This window comes from Cervus elaphus, chromosome 11 (genome assembly GCF_910594005.1).
Source record: "Cervus elaphus chromosome 11, mCerEla1.1, whole genome shotgun sequence".
Taxonomy (NCBI): domain Eukaryota; kingdom Metazoa; phylum Chordata; class Mammalia; order Artiodactyla; family Cervidae; genus Cervus; species Cervus elaphus.
The window spans coordinates 54542019-54558564 of NC_057825.1; the positions used below are offsets into that span (position 1 = coordinate 54542019).

Below are 16546 nucleotides of genomic sequence, written 5' to 3' on the forward strand. Positions count from 1 at the left end.
GCTGTGCATGGGCTTTCTCTAGTTTCGCGAGTGGGGACTTCTCTCCAGTATCCTATCACCTGTATCTGTAAACTAGTTTCTGTCTGCAAGGCGTTGCCTTGAGGACATCCTTCCTATAGAGTAGAGACATCATTGTTGTACAGTAGAAACCAACACAACATTGTAAGCAATTTTCTTCCAATTAAAAAATAAATTTAAAATTTTTCTTTTTTTAAAAAAAGAGTAGAGTCAGGATTGATTGCTCCTGGGCTGCACTTACTGCCACTTCCTGCCTATAGTTCATAGGCCAGGGGTTCTATAATGATTGCTCATGGTCCCTGCCCTAGACCCTGTGACTTCAAATCCTAGGATTTCCCAACCTAGGGATGTCCACACCTGAAGAAGACGAGAGAGTGGTGAACAGGGACAGACAGCAATAGGGAAAGGCAGAGAGACTGAAGGAGACAGAGGAGGGAATCTTGGAAACCCCACTGTCCAGAAGGCTCCCCAGAGCCACAAACCCAAAAGACAGAAAACCAAGAGAGCAGCGAGAGACCTTGACAACATCTCTAGCTTACTTACGATTATGGTTATTGTTTAGTCACTAGTCGTGTCCGACTCTTTGCGACCCCTTGGACTGTAGGCCACCAGGCTCCTCTGTCTGAAGACCCAGGCAAGAATACTAGAGTGAATTGCCATTTCCTCCTCCAGGGGATCTTCCCAACCCAGGGACTGAACAAGTGTCTCCTGCATTGGCAGGCAGATTCTTTAACACTGAACCAACAACCCTTCTCAAACAACAGCTTCTACCCCCGGTTTTCCCTGTATGTACACCTGGAGTACTGGGAAAAGAGAGAGAACATTACGTTTCCTTGTTATTTCAGAGTGCGATGTGGTACCACTGCTTTTCGGGCTCTCTCCACCCCCCTCTCGAGAGCAGTTTCATGGATATCCTTTCTCCCCTCCTATCTCCTTTCGTTACAGGAACCCTGGATCACTTGAGGACTGCTCATGATGAAGCCAGGGAGCAATTGCATGTTAGTGTGTCCATTTCAGAAGGCACCCAGGTTCCAGGCTCAGAGAAATTCTGCTGCACTTCTCCCCCAGTCTCCTGTGTTGCCTATTTTCTTCTGCCCATCCCTAACTCTGCCTGGAAAGGAGGTCAGCTCAGTTAGAAGGAGGTCACTGAGTCCTGAGACTGAGTCATGTGTCTGGGGAGCCTCCTTATTATAATCATGAATTCGTCATCTTCTTTCTTTCCTAGACCTAACTGGGTATGTTCCCCAAATCCCACCATTTTTTGGAAGCACATCAAGGACTTGTTTTCTTATGTTTATTCAGATCACTTCCGGTGCCATTAAAATCAGACTGAAGGAAGCCGAGTCTACTGAACGGATGATAAACATCGCTCGTGAGAAGTATCGTCCTGTGGCCACTCAAGGCTCTGTTATGTACTTTGTCATTGCAAGCCTCTCAGAAATAGATCCCATGTATCAGTACTCACTAAAATATTTTAAACAGGTAAGTGCGTGGTTGTTGTTGTTAAAGAAATATATCAGTGCCTCATGAGCGAAATGAAGAAGGGCATGGAAACCCACTCCAGTATTTTTGCCTAGAGAATCTCATGGGCTGAGGGGCCTGGTGGGCTATAGTCCATAGGGTCACAAAGAGTCGGACATGACTGAAGTGATTTTCACTTCCACTTCAGGAGCAAAGAAGCTATTTCTGACCCTCCATAAAAATAAGTGAGGACTTCCCTGGTGGTCCATTGGTTAAGACTCTGCACTCCCAATGCAAGGGACATGGGTTCAATCCCTGGTCAGGGAACTAAGGTCCCCTCAGGCTGCAAAGTGTCCCCCCCCCCCCCAAAAAAAAGACACAATATGGCTACCAAGTGGGCGAGGGAAGGGTGGGATGAACTGGGAAACTGACATATACACACGGTTGATACTATAAAATAGATAATTAATGAGAACCTATTGTATAGCACAGGGAACTCTATTCAGTGTTCTGTGGTGACCTAAATGGGAAGGAAATCCAAAAAAAGAGGGGATATATGAAAGCTTGTGACTGATTCACTTCACTTTACAGGAAGAAACTAACACAACATTGTAAAGAAACTATACTATAAAATTAATAAAAATTAATTTTAAAAAAGACTTTAAAATATTCAGACAATTTTTATACACTAGGCCAAGCTTCGTTTTTCCTCTAGATGTCTTGTTTAGTCCCCTTGGTATGGTCAGGGGGCCAGCAACAATAGGAGCTGCAGGAGAGAATGGTAATGAACTGAGAGAAATAGGAGGCACATTGTATAGACACACCTGGGCTCTCTTCCAACAAGACGTGCATCTGTTGCAGCAGCCTTTACAAGCCATTCCACTTGTTCCTAATGGCAGGGTTGCTGTTCTCACAAGGGGTTGCCATCTCCCCCTTTACTTGGTGGGTATTAAACCAAGCTTCCCAGGTAGCACAGTGGTAAAGAATCCACCTGCCAAGGGACAAGACTCAAGAGACACAGCTTTGATCCCTGGGTCAGGAAGATCCCCTGGAGAAGGAAATAGCTACCAACTCTGGTATTCTTGCCTGGGAAATCCCATTGACAGAGAAGCCTGGCAGGCTACAGTCCATGGGTGCACAAAAAGTTGGACACGATTGAGCACAGACATACACACACACACACACACACACACACACACACACATTAGACCAAGCTAGTTAAGGAGAGGTAAATCCTTTCACTCCACCTAAATGACTCTGATAATGCTTTTCTCATCCTGGGTGTTTTGCAATTCATGCTTTTCAAGGTTTTTGTTTTTTCATTTTAGCATGCCTCACAGCTTGAGGGATCTTAGTTCCCCAACCAGGGACTGAACCCAGGCTCTCAGCAGTGAAAGCACTGATTCCTAACCACTAGATCACCAGGGAATTTCCGTGCTTTTCAAGATTTTAAAATCTCCTTTGAGCAATAAAAATGAAGATGCTCTGAAAATATGTTGGACTGACAGAAAAAAAAAATTGTAGGATGAATCATCAAAACACTGAAATTTTTCAGTTTGGAAGGGAAACTAGAAACCCAAAACACAACTGCAGGTGACAACCCTGGCCAAGACATCCTCTACCAAACCATCCATAAATCCGTTTCACACTGAAATCATTTAGGGTGTGTCAGGATTCACTATGTTTTATTTGAGCACCGAACTTACCACCTATTCACTGGACTTTAAACTCTGCCTCTTGTCAGGTTGTTAAAGAATGCCCAATCCTCTTTTTTTCTGAGTGTGTTAAAGTAACAATTCCATTATTCTTTGTTGACCAAACTCTCCCAATTCTCTAGAATAAAGGTATGCCTCCTTGAAGCTCTTTAAAAAAAAAATTTTTTTTATTGAAGTAGAGTTGGTTTACAGTATTGTGTTAGTTTCAGGTGTTTATCAAAATAAGTCAGTTATACATACACATTTTTGTTTTGTTTGTTCAGTCTTTAAGTCATGTCCAACTCTTTGCAACCCCATGGACTGCAGAACATTAGGCTTCCCTGTCCTTCACTGTCTCACAGAGTTTGCTCAAACTCATGTCCATTGAGTCTGTGATGCCATCCAACCATCTCATCCTCTGTCACCCACTTCTCCTCTTGCCCTCATATTTCCCAGCATCAGGATCTTCTTCGATGAGTTAGCTCCTCACATCAGGTGGCCAAAGTATTGGAGCTTCAGCTTCAGCATCAGTCCTTCCAATGAATATTCAGGGTTGATTTCCTTTAGGATGGACTGGTTGGATCTCCTTGCAGTCCAAGGGACTCTCAGGAGTCTTCTCTAGATTCTTTTCCCATGTAAGTCATGACAGGGTATTGAGTAGAGCTCCCTGGGCTTTTAATTTTAGGGAATGGAGGCTTGTCTTTTGGTGAGGAGCCTGAGAGAGTCAGCTCTTGTACTCCATCCTGTTGGCAGGAGAAGTGGATACAGCGAGGCCTGCACAAGGGCTGTGCAGCATTTTTAGGGGCGAGTGAAGCATACTTCTTGACCCCGATCTGCCTTGGTCCTCAGCTGGCTTCCAGCAACTAGTCACCTTTGACCTACCTGATCTCCCCACGAGCAATGCATCTTGACCCCTCTAAAGGTGACCAAAAGATTGGGCATCGTGACCTCACCTCACATCGTTGCCCTTTGTGCTGTGGATCCTCAAAGCTGAAGCCACATGGGTGGCCCTCCCCAGTCACCGCTGCAAGATGCTCTTGCCCACGACTTCCAGGCAAGCCCATCTGTTCAGGCTCTGCTCACCTTCATCACACAGCCTGAGACCCTTGGGAATTTTTGGATCTTCTCTCCCCCGTTGCCTTGCGCTACTTGGAAGTGGCAGGAAATGGGTGGGGCTGCTTCTGTCCCTCTCACATGAAACCTCAATGCCAGCATCTCTGCCGCCTTCCTGATATTCTTGTAATGTGTGTAGGGCATCTTTTGGGAAGTAGACCTGTTCCCAGAATTTCTATGTAGGAAGCAGGGTGGAAGTCTCCTTTAAAATTGAGAGCGTGTGCTCAGTCGTGTCCAACTCTTTGCAACCCCCTGGACTACAGCCTGCCAGGCTTCTCTGTCCATGGAATTTTCCAGGCAAGAATACTGGAGTGGGTTGCCATTTCCTTCTCGTGGGGATCTTCTTGACCCAGGGATCAAACACATGTCTCTTGCATCTCCTACACTGGCAAGCAGATCCTTTACCACTGAGCCACCCAGGAAGCCCCCTTTAAAACTGGTTTCTCTTAAATTTCAAAGAAAAGTCTTGCACATTCTTCCCACACACTAAGAATTATCTTGTGGAAATGCCAAGAAGAGGGCATGACTCTGACATCCTGCCCTGCTAAAACCATGCAACCCAGAATGGGACTTGAACTTACAGTCTTTTAACCGAGATCAGGCCTGGTCTCAGGGCTTAATGAAGGTCACGTTTTTGATGTCTTATCACAGAAAGAATTCAGTGATAGACAAGGGGATAGGTAAGAACTGAATGTATTTAGAGAGAAACATACTCCACAGACACAGTGTGAACCATCTCAAAAGACCAGACTGGCCCCAGGGTATGGGGATGTCACTTTTTATAGGTGTGGGTAATTTCATGAGTGGGAGGAGTATTCCAGCTATTATGGGGAAGGAGTGGATTTCAGGAACTGGGCCACTGCCCACATTTTGACATTTATAGTCAACCTTGGAATTGTCAGCTTCCCTGATAGCTCAGCTGGTAAAGAATCCACCTGCAGTGCAGGAGAAGGGATAGGCTATTCACTCCAGTATTCTTGGGCTTCCCTTGTGGCTAAGCTGATAAAGAATCTGCCTGCAATGAGGGAGACCTGGGTTCAATCCCTGGGTTGGGAAGACCCCCTGGAAAAGGGAAAGGTTACCCACTCCAGTATTGTAGCCTGGAGAATTCAGAGTCGGACACAACTGAGTGACTTTCACTTGGAATTGTCATGGCACCTGTGGGTATGTCATTTAGTTTGCTGATGTATTACAATGAGGCTCAAGGTCTAGGGGAAGTCAACTAATCCGCCATCTTGAACCTATTTGCTTCTAATCAGTTTATGTTGTGTCCTCGGGCTATGTCATTGTTTTTAAAGATTGTGCCCTGCCGCCTTCTCTCCTGCTTCACTTAGACCTCTCATCCAAAGTGATTTATCAAATGTGATTTGAGGATATGAGAAACTGGTTCTGCCAGCTCACCTTCATTTTCCATTTTCTGTCCCACATCAAGATGATCCCTACAGAACAGTCAAGAATTTGGCATTGGTCCATTTCTGGAAAATGGGGAGAGGAAAAGGAACACACAGAACACTACATATAAATGTGTGAATTGGGGATGAATCCTGGACTTCTGTCATTGTACACTATTCACCTCCTGTGCTGCTACACATTTAGTCACTAAATTTGGGGGAGTCCGGGTGAAGAGCAGGGATTTTTTTTCCTTCACAAAATTGAATTAAATCAGAGACACTGATAGAGTTCTCTTTCACAGTTGTTCAACACAACAATTGAGACGTCTGTAAGGATAGATGATCTACAGCAGCGCATGGAAATACTGCTGGAACAGACTCTCCTAACTGCTTATGTCAATGTGTCAAGAGGACTTTTTGAACAACATAAACTGATCTACAGCTTTATGCTCTGTGTTGAGATCATGCGTCAGCAAGGAAGGTTAACTGAAGCTGAATGGAATTTCTTTCTTCGAGGTTCTGCAGGACTGGAGAAGGTACCTGTGTAAAGTTTAGACAGTGAATGTTATTAGATAGAGCTCATAAACACCTAGCAATGCTCCAAAGTGACTCTGCTAACTGAAAGTTTTACCTTCAGCTGTGTGGCCCACTGGGAGTCTGGGACCCAGGCTATAACTTAGTCCTGTCTTCAGTAGCTGTGTAGTGACTATAACATTTGACCTCTTTATGCAGCAGTGTCCTCACCTATAGAAAAGGGATGTTGGAAGTAACCAGTGAGGTAGCATATGGTGAAGCCAAATCCAGCCTCTCCACCCTGACACCAAGTTAAATCTTGGAGACAGAGTTTTAGGTGAAGTAGAAGAAAATAGCTTTATTGCTTTCCAGACAGAGGGGGCCACAGTGAACTAACACTGTGTGTCCCAACCTAGAGGGGATGGTGGAGAGTTTTAGAGTAATGGTTCAAAGAGGGTGTGATCAGCTTGTGGACATTCTTTTGAATGGTTGGTGGTGAGGTGAGTGAGAGTCAGCATCATCAGCCTCTGGTTCCAACCCTTCTGGTGTCTCCATGCTTGTGGGCATCTTACCATCATTAACATTTAACTTCTCCCACCTGGTGGGAGTTTCAGTATCTACAAAACACCTCAAAAATACTGCTGTGTATACCCCCTGAAGGGGAACCAGACTTTGCCCCAAGGCTGCACTATTGTTTCTTGACTGTTTCCCCCTTGCCTCCACATCCCCTCCCTTCCCTTATTAGCAGCTGATTGAACCTGCTTCTTTCTGACAACGGTCTGTCTAGTCAAAGCTATGGTTTTTCCAAAGTTACATATGGATGTGAGAGTTGGACCATAAAGAAAGCTGAGCGCCAAAGAACTGATGCTTTTGAACTGTGGTGTTGGAGAAGACTCTTGAGAATCCTTTGGACTGCAATGAAATCCAACCAGTCCATCCTAAAGGAAATCAGTCCTGAATATTCATTGGAAGGACTGATGCTGAGGCTGAAGCTCCAATACTTTGACCACCTGATGCAAAGAACTGACTCATTAGAAAAGACCCTGATGCTGGGAAAGATTGAGGGCAGGAGGAGAAGAGGATGACAGAGGATGAGATGGTTGGGTGGCATCACGGACGCAATGGACATGAGTTTGAGCAAGCTCCAGGAGTTGGTGATGAACAGGGAGGCCTGGCATGCTGCAGTCCATGGGGTCGCAAAGAGTTGGACATGACTGAGTGATTGAACTGAACTGAACCTGCTTATTGGAACTCATGGAAGGTTATGGAGGCTGAATGAAGCCTATTTCCTATAATCAAGAAATCAAGGGACACAGAAAGGTTTGGGGCCTATGAGTCCCAAGGGTCCTGCTTGGTTTTGATGAGAACATGTTTTAAAAAGTTGACAATTTACAAATGGGAAGAGTTAAAATCCAGTAAAAGTAGTAATTCACAGATCTGACCATAGTGTTTGTGAAGTCATGATCCTCTCTTGCCTGGACACATCTTTCATTATAAAACATGGGGAAGAATAGAATTTGCTTGTTGCCTTCTGTAATAACATAATATTTGTCTAACTTGCTCCAGTCCCTCTAACTGGCCTAACCCACCCACATACCACAGACCTGGTCACTCACAGATCAGAAGCACAGCCACCCGACCCTTGACTACCATCCAGCCCAACTCTAAACTCTTGGCTTTGTTCTGTCCATCTGAAGCCCTGCCCTTGGCCCCTACAGACCTGACACCTACACGAACTTGCCAGTATTTGAGCCTCAATGTATCACTGGAACATTGGACTTCATGCTTTCATTTGACCCAGCCCTCTGAGTCAAGCCCAGGCAAGACCTCTCCACCCAACAGTCCTGCTTCCCTGACCCTCACCCTCCCTGCATATATACATATTCTATTAATCCTCTCCTAACACTGTTTTCTTGCCTTTTCCTACTGTTCATGGGGTTCTCAAGGCAAAAATACTGGGGTGGTTTGCCATTCCCATTTCCAGTGGACCATGTTTTGTTAGACTAAAGGTCCATATAGTCAAAGCTATAGTTTTTCCAGTAGTCATGTTCCGATGTGAGAGTTGGACCATAAAGAAGACCTTGATGCTTTCAAACTGTGGTGTTAGAGAAGACTCTTGAGAGTCCCTTGGACAGCAAGGAGATGAAACCAGTCAATCCTAAAGGAAATCAACCCTGAATATTCATTGGAAGAAATGATGCTGAAGCTGAGGCTCTAATACTTTAGCCACGTGATGCAAAGAGCCGACTCATTTAGAAAAGACCCTGATGCTGGGAAAGACTGAATGCAAAAAGGTGAAGAGGGTGGCAGAGGTTAGATGGCATCAGTAACTCAATGGACATGAATTTGAGCATACTCCTGGAGTTAGTGAAGGACAAGGAAGCTTGGCATGCTCCAGTCCATGGTGTTGCAAAGAGTCAGACATGACTTAGCAAATGAACAGCAATATTCAGACCAGGCAAATCTATAGGGATAGAACGCTTTCAAAGTTTAGTTCCCAAGCACTAAATTTTCAAAGAACTAGTTTTAGCTGTTTAAGGCTAGAGGGCATGGGCAGGTGGGAGGGAAATTACTAAACACATCATGGTTTTGTGTGTGTATGTGTGTAAGGATATAAAATATTCTATAATATTCTAAAACTGACTGTGGTCATAGTTACAATAACTGTGAGTTTACTAAAACACACTGGATTGTATGCTTTAAATGGATGAATTCCATGGTATCTGTATTGTATCTCAATAAGCTATTTTAGGGCTTCCCAGGTGGCTCAGTGGTAAAGATCCCACCTGCTAATGCAGGAGACGTGGGTTTGATCCCTGAGTCGGGAAGATCCCCTGGAGAAGGAAATGGCAGCCCACACCAGTATTCTTGTCTGGAGAACCCCATGGACAGAGGAGCCTGGCAGGCTGCGGTTCGTGGGGTCGCAAATTCCCATTGAATTGCTTTGACATCTGGGTCAGAAATCAAATGGCTGTATAAATGTGGGTCTGTTCATAGGTTCTTTATCACAGCAAGTACTGCATCAATAATAATAGCAAAATACTGATTCTTTTAAACAGGCAAATTATTTGAACAGTCACTTCATAAAGGAAGAATAGCCAATAAATATTTGAAAAAGTGTTAAACACCATAACTCATGAGTTCTATATTAAAACTACCACGAAATGATGGTATCAAAATGACTACAATTAAAACAACAAGATCTCTCTTACGTGTGGAATCTAAAAAGGAAACAAACAAAAGAAAACAAAAACACAGAACTCATAGAAACAGAGAATAGATCAGTACCTGCCAGAAGCATGATGTGGGGAGAGGGCAAAACAGGGACTTCGTGCTTTTAAGCATTCAGTCAGTTCAGTTCAGTCGCTCAGTCGTGTCTGACTCTTTGCGACCCCATGAACTGCAGCAGGCCAGGCCTCTCTGTCCATCACCAATTCCTGGAGTTCGCACAAACTCATGTCCATTGAGTCAGTGATGCCATCCAACCATCTCATCTTCTGTCGTCCCCTTCTCCTCCTGCCCTCAATCTTTGCCAGTATCAGGGTCTTTTCAAATGAGTCAGCTCTTTGCATCAGGTGGCCGAAGTACTGGAGTTTCGGCCTCAACATCAGTCCTTCCAATAAACACTCAGGACTGGTTGGATTTCCCTGCAGTCCAAGGGATTCTCAAGAGTCTTCTCCAACACCACAGTTCAAAAGCATCAATTCTTTGGCATTCGGCTTTCTTTATAGTCCAACCCCCACATCTATAAATGACTACTGGAAAAACCATAGCCTTAACAAGATGGACCTTTGTTGACAAAGTAATGTCTCTGCTTTTTAATATGTTGTCTAGGTTGGTCATAACTTTCCTTCCCAGGAGTAAGCGTCGTTTAATTTCATGGCTGCAATCACCATCTGCAGTGATTTTGGAGCCCAAAAACATAAACTCAGCCATTGTTTCCACTGTTTCCCCATCTATTTGCCATGAAATGATGGGACCAGATGCCATGATCTTAGTTTTCTGAATGTTGAGCTTTAAGTCAACTTTTTCACTCTCTTCTTTCACTTTCATCAAGAGCCTCTTTAGTTCTTCTTCCCTTTCTGCCGTAAGGGTGGTGTCATCTGCATATCTGAGGTTATTGATATTTCTCCCGGCAATCTTGATTCCAGCTTGTGCTTCCTCCAGCCCAGTGTTTCTCATGATGTACTCTGCATAGAAGTTAAACAAGCAGGGTGACAATATACAGCCTTGATGTACCCCTTTTCCTATTTGGAACCAGTCTGTTGTTCCACGTCCAGTTCTATCTGTTGCTTCCTGACCTGCATACAGGTTTCCCAAGAGGCAGGTGAGGTGGTCTGGTATTCCCATCTCTTTCAGAATTTTCTACAGTTTATTGTGATCCACACAGTCAAAGGCTTTGGCATCATCAATAAAGCAGAAATAGATGTTTTCCTGGAACTCTTGGTTTTTCAAGGATCCAGCGGATGTTGGAAATTTGATCTCTGGTTCCTCTGCCTTTTCTAAATCCAGCTTGAACATCTGGAAGTTCACGGTTCACGTATTGTTGAAGCCTGGCTTGGAGAATTTTGAGCATTACTTTACTAGCGTGTGAGATGAGTGCAATTGTGTGGTCATTTGAGCATTCTTTGGGATTGCCTTTCTTTGGGATTGTAATGAAACTGACCTTTTCCAGTCCTGTGGCCACTGCTGAGTTTTCCAAATTTGCTGGCATATTGAGTGCAGCATTTTCACAGCATCATCTTTTAGGATTTGAAATAGCTCAACTGGAATTCCATTACCTCTACTAGCTTTGTTCATAGTGATGCTTCCTAAGGCCCACTTGACTTCGCATTCCAGGATGTCTGGCTCTAGGTGAGTGATCACACCATTGTGATTATCTGGGTCATGAAGATCTTTTTTGTACAGTTCTTCTGTGTATTCTTGCCACCTCTTCTTAATATCTTCTGCTTCTGTTAGGTCCATACCATTTCTGTCCTTTATTGAGCCCATCTTTTTGCCTGAAATGTTCCCTTGGTATCTCTAATTTTCTTGAAGAGATCTCTAGTCTTTCCCATTCTATTGTTTTCATATATTTCTTTGCATTGATCACTGAGGAAGGCTTTCTTATCGCTCCTTGCTATTCTTTGGAACTCTGCATTCAGATGCTCATATCTTTCCTTTTCTCCTTTGCTTTTTCCTTCTCTTCTTTTTGCGGGTATTTGTCCCATTACTTCATGGCAAATAGATGGGGAAACAATGGAAACAGTGACAGACTTTATTTTCTTGGGCTCCAATATCACTACACATGGTGACTTCAGCCATGAAATTAAAAGACGCTTGCTTCTTGGAAGTAAAGCTATGACCAACCTAGACAGCATATTAAAAAGCAGAGACATCACTTTACCAGCAAAGGTCCATCTAGTCAAAGCTATGGTTTTTCCAGTAGTTATGTATGGATGTGAGAGTTGGACCATAAAGAAACTGAGTGCCAAAGAATTGATGCTTTTGAACTGTGTTGGAGAAGACTCTTGAGAGTTTCTTGGACTGCAAAGAGATCAAATCAGTCAATTGTAAAAGAAATCATCCCTGACTATTCACTGGAAAGACTGATTCTGAAGCTGAAGCTCCAGTACTTTGGCCACTTGATGGGAAGAACTGACTCATTAGAAAAGACCCTGTTGATGGGAAAGATTGAAGGCAGAAAAAGGGGTCAAGAGAGGATGAGATAGTTGGATGGCATCACAGACTTGATGGACGTGAGTTTGAGCAAGCTCTGGGAGTTGGTGATACACAGGGAAGCCTGGCATGCTGTAGTACATGGGGTCTCAATGAATTGGACATGACTGAACGACTGAAATGAACTGAACTGAACTGAACTGATAAAAGCCTCAGGCAAATATTCATTAAATTTTCAAAGACCTAGTTTCAGTCTACAATTATAGCTGTTTCTCTGTCTCTTTTAAAACTATTTACCCACATGTAAGAGCTTCATGAAATATTGCCAGATGGCATATGATACTTTTCCCTGAAATTTCTGGGAATATGTGAAATAATTAGACATATACACTCAGCCCAGCTGGAAGTGGGCTTGCTGCTTATTTTGCTCTACTTCTCAGATTTCCCTGTCTCCTAGAAGTGAGAACATCTAGGAACTGGATTTGAAAACTAGTTCTCTAGGGAAAAAATCATCAATATAAGAATATTTGAGGGGTGGGGAGAGACCGGTGTGGCATGTTGGAGAACAGGCTACAAGTAGACTTTACAGATTTATTGTTAACCCTTCACAAGATCAATGACTTTCAGCACATGTCAACATGAAAAGCTTTCATCAGCTGCACTTAATTTCAAACACCAACAGGTAGAATTGATTCAACAGCATATCTATTTCACCGTATCTTATATCTGTCCTGGGCAAATGGTTATTTTTAATATGCTACTAGAGCTTGATTTTTCACTTAGACAAGGTGAAAGCATATTCTCTGGTTGTCTTTGTGAATTACTATTCACTTTTTTTCTGTCTTCTAACAGGAACGCCCACCTAAGCCCGAATTTCCCTGGCTGGTTACTGCCATGTGGTTTGCCTGCTGTGACTTAGAAGAATTATTTCCAGTTTTCAAAGGACTTACACAATATATAGTGTTATATCCTATTTCCGTACGCATAGGTAATACATCAAAAAGGATCTGCTATAGGAGGTTGTAAACAAATTCATGAACCTTAACTTTAAAAGTCTCCTTTAACCTCTTCTGCAGTATCAGTATTTTTCACTAGGAAAGTCTTCATTTTTAAGAAATTTTGAATTACTTGTTTGCCCAGTTTCTTGAGGTAAATGCTTGGCCCATGAATTTTCAATATTTCATGTTTACAATTATACCCATTTTAAGGAGATGCATTTACTTCCAAGTATTGTTTTAGCTTCACCTCATACTGTTTTTGGCTTCCCTGGTGGCTCAATGGTAAAAAAATCTTCTTGCAATGCAGGAGACACAAGTTCAATCCCTGAGTCGGGAAGATTCCCCTGGAGAAGGGAATGGCATCCCACTCCAGTGCTCTTGCCTGGAGAATCCCAAGGACAGAGGAGCCTAAGGGCTACAGTCCACGGGGTGGCAAAGAGTCAAACACTGAGCATGACAGGTTGTACTTTTTTTTAACTTCTTACTGAGGGATAACATACATATGGAAAAGTACACAAATCAAAATCAACAGCCTGTTATAAAATACTAATTCTGAGCTACTACCCAAGTCAAGAACTAGACCAGCACTAGTATCACAGAATTCCCTTATACTCCTTCATAGAACCCTTTCCCTCTTTCCCAAAGGTTATGCCTGCTCTGAATTATAACAGTCTATGTTACTTTCCCCCCATGTTTTACTATGTGTATGTAATCTTTGCTGTTGTTGTTTAGTCACTAAGTCATGTCTGACTCTTTTGCCACCCCACGAACTGTAGTTTGCCAGGTTCCTCTGTCCATGGGATTTCCCAGGCAAGAATACCAGAGTAGATTGCCATTTCCTCCTCCAGGGGATCTTCCTGATCCAGGGATTGAACCCACATATCCTGCATTGACAGGCAGATTCTTTGCCACTGAGCCACCAGGGAAGCCCCAAGTAAACTTTAATTCAAACCTATTAATTGTGGCATTTATTTTACTGTTTTTTGCACCTAACCAGTCATTTTCAAGAGAGATATATTAAGGTATACCACTATGACAATTTCTCTGTAATTCTAGAATTTCTCCCATTATATCTTGTGGAATCAATGTTGTTAATTAAGCATCAATAGGTTTAGGGTGATTATCTTCCTAACAAGTAAAATACCTGAATAGTGCTTTTTGCCTTAAAATACATTTTCTAATATTAGTATTACTAAATATTATTACAGCAGGATTGTCTTCATTAGTATTCCCTCTGTATATTTCTACATTCTTTATTTTTATCTCTTCTGGGTCATCATCATGTTTCAGTGTATCTTTAGTAGGATTTTGCTGTTTTGAGCAATGTGCCAGTCTCTTTTTAAACAAGCAATTTTTAATCCAACTATTGTAAAGTTGGTTATACCTCTATTTCAGTGGCTCTCAACTGGGGAAGATTTGTTCCCCAGGGGACATTCTGAAGACATTATTGGATCCCACAACTGGGGTGGTGCTACAGGCATCCAGTAGGTAGAAACCAGAGGTGTAACTAAACATCCTACAATGCTCAAAACAACCAGAACAACCCTCCGCAACAAATGACCACTTGACCAAATGGCAGTAGTGGCAGGGTTGAGAAAATCCTCACTTATTTGGACTTACTTCTGTCACCTTATTTATAGTGATTTTTTCCTTGGCATGCTTTTTCTTTATTTTTTACTTCTTCTTTCTTGCCTTCAGGTCAGTTGTCCACATTCTTTTTTTATTTTCCTTGTACTGATTTGAAGTTGTGTGTTCTATTGTTATTTTTAGTAATTATTCTTCTACTTCTCATGTGAATGGGTTTTTTCCTGAGTACACCCAGTAACTGTTGTGACTTAAAGGCTGTGTGGACCAGAAATTCTGGGATCTTTATATGCTCATTTAATTTCTAAATAAAGACTAGGGAAAATAAAATACTCTTCAGTAAATAAACCAAATGAAAATTGTGTTTCTATATTATGGACCAGTTAAACAAGATGGCTAGAGGAAGAGGTAGAACACAGAAGAAAAATACTCATAGGAGAAGTCTAGTGATGGACAGTTGGGGAAAGACCCAAAGCAGAAGGGGCTAAATGGAGCTTCATAAACATAGAGGCAAAGAAAGAGGTAAAGGCTGAAAGACAAAGTAATTCTGGAAACAACTCATCATGTTTGGACAAAAGGCACCATTTATTACTGTCATCTGAGACTAAAATTTTAGCACTTTAAAACAACTTCCTTGCTTTCATTTGTTAAATTTCAAGGTTGATTCTGGAAATCCTGCAGTGTTACAAAGGTTTGTATGTGATAGGATGGCTTATGTTCTGAAAGTGAGCTTTAGGTCTTTGCAGGTGAAGTTTAGTAATTAATTTCAAAGCCACTCACCTTCAAAGGCTTCCTAATTGCCTTAATCTTGTGCCTCTGATGGTTTCTGTGTGTTTCATGTTCTATTAGTTGGGAGTTAGAATTTTAAATTATCCTGCCTTATTAGCCAAAGTCCTAGTGATCATTACATTACAATAATGAGAACCTGAGGAGAAAAGAAGTCCTTTTGGGATAAATGTTTCTACTGCCTGGTTCTCAGAATAACGCATCCACTAAAAAGTGCTGTCCTGTGCTGTACCCTGCGGTCTCATACCATGTAACTGTCTGTATCTCACATCGAAATTAAAAGTCTTACAGAATTACCTACTGCTCCAAGGCCATGGGCTTAAGTGTCACTAAATTTCTGTCACCAGCTCTGTAGCTGCTATTGTTAGGCCCTCAGAGGAGAGCCCCACAGACTAGCCAGAGAAAGTCATTTTCCAGCCTGCCATGGAAGCCAACCATTTTGTGTAACATTCAACCCCAGCATCCTCTTTCATCACTAGATGGCCGTGTTGGTCTGCGGAGTGGCTTACAGCAGCACTCTGTGCGCCCTGCAGGAATTTCAGTGCTAATTCTTGTTCAGTCGCTCAGTCGTGTCCAAGTCTTTACCACCTTGTGAACTGCAGCATGCCAGGCTTCCCTGTCCTTCACTATATCCCTGAGTTTGCACAGATTCATGTCCCTTGAGTTGATGATGTCATCCAACCATCTCATCCTCTGTTGCTCCCTTCTCCTCATGCCCTCAATCTTTCTCAGCATCAGGTCTTTTCCAGTGAGTCGGTTCTTCACATCAGGGTGGCCAAAGTAGTGGAGCTTCAGCTTCAGCATCAGTCCTGTCAATGAATAGTCAGGGTTGATTTCCTTTATAGTTGACTGGTTTGATCTCCATGCAGTCCAAGGGATTCTCAAGAGTCTTCTCCAGCACCACAATTCGAAAGCATCAATTCTTCAGGACTCGTGTATAATACACAATTTATTCATATGTTATTTATATGGTAAAAAAGTATATATGCCTGAATATTTTAATTGCTTCATCTGTCTCACACTAATAATTGTGTTATTTTATATCACTGAAAAGTGTTTTTCTGCTTTTTCTTCTGCCTCCAATAGTGATGGGGGTTCTGGGGGCTTTTTTGGAGGTGGGGCTGCACTGGGTCTTTGTTGCGGCACTCGGACTTTCTCTAGTTGCAGCACTCAGGCTTAGTTGCCCTTTGGCATGTGAGATTTTAGTTTTCCAACCAGGGATTAAACCCACATCCCCTGCATAGGAAGGCAGATTCTTAACACTGGACCACCAAGGAAGTCCCAGCAGTGATAGTTTGATGTATTTTTATGCTATTGTCTGACACATATT

The 16546-nt window shown here is 42.7% G+C and overlaps 1 protein-coding gene across 1 annotated transcript in view; it reads left to right on the forward strand.

The window, feature by feature from the left end:
• The window catches only part of DNAH6 (dynein axonemal heavy chain 6), a 275358-nt gene that overhangs the window by 197071 nt on the left and 61741 nt on the right, over positions 1-16546 (forward strand). Inside the window, exons 61-63 of the mRNA XM_043917761.1 lie at positions 1321-1500; positions 5980-6213; positions 12701-12836. Of these exons, the coding sequence (XP_043773696.1) occupies positions 1321-1500; positions 5980-6213; positions 12701-12836 (550 nt within the window). The remainder of the gene's footprint in view (positions 1-1320; positions 1501-5979; positions 6214-12700; positions 12837-16546) is intronic.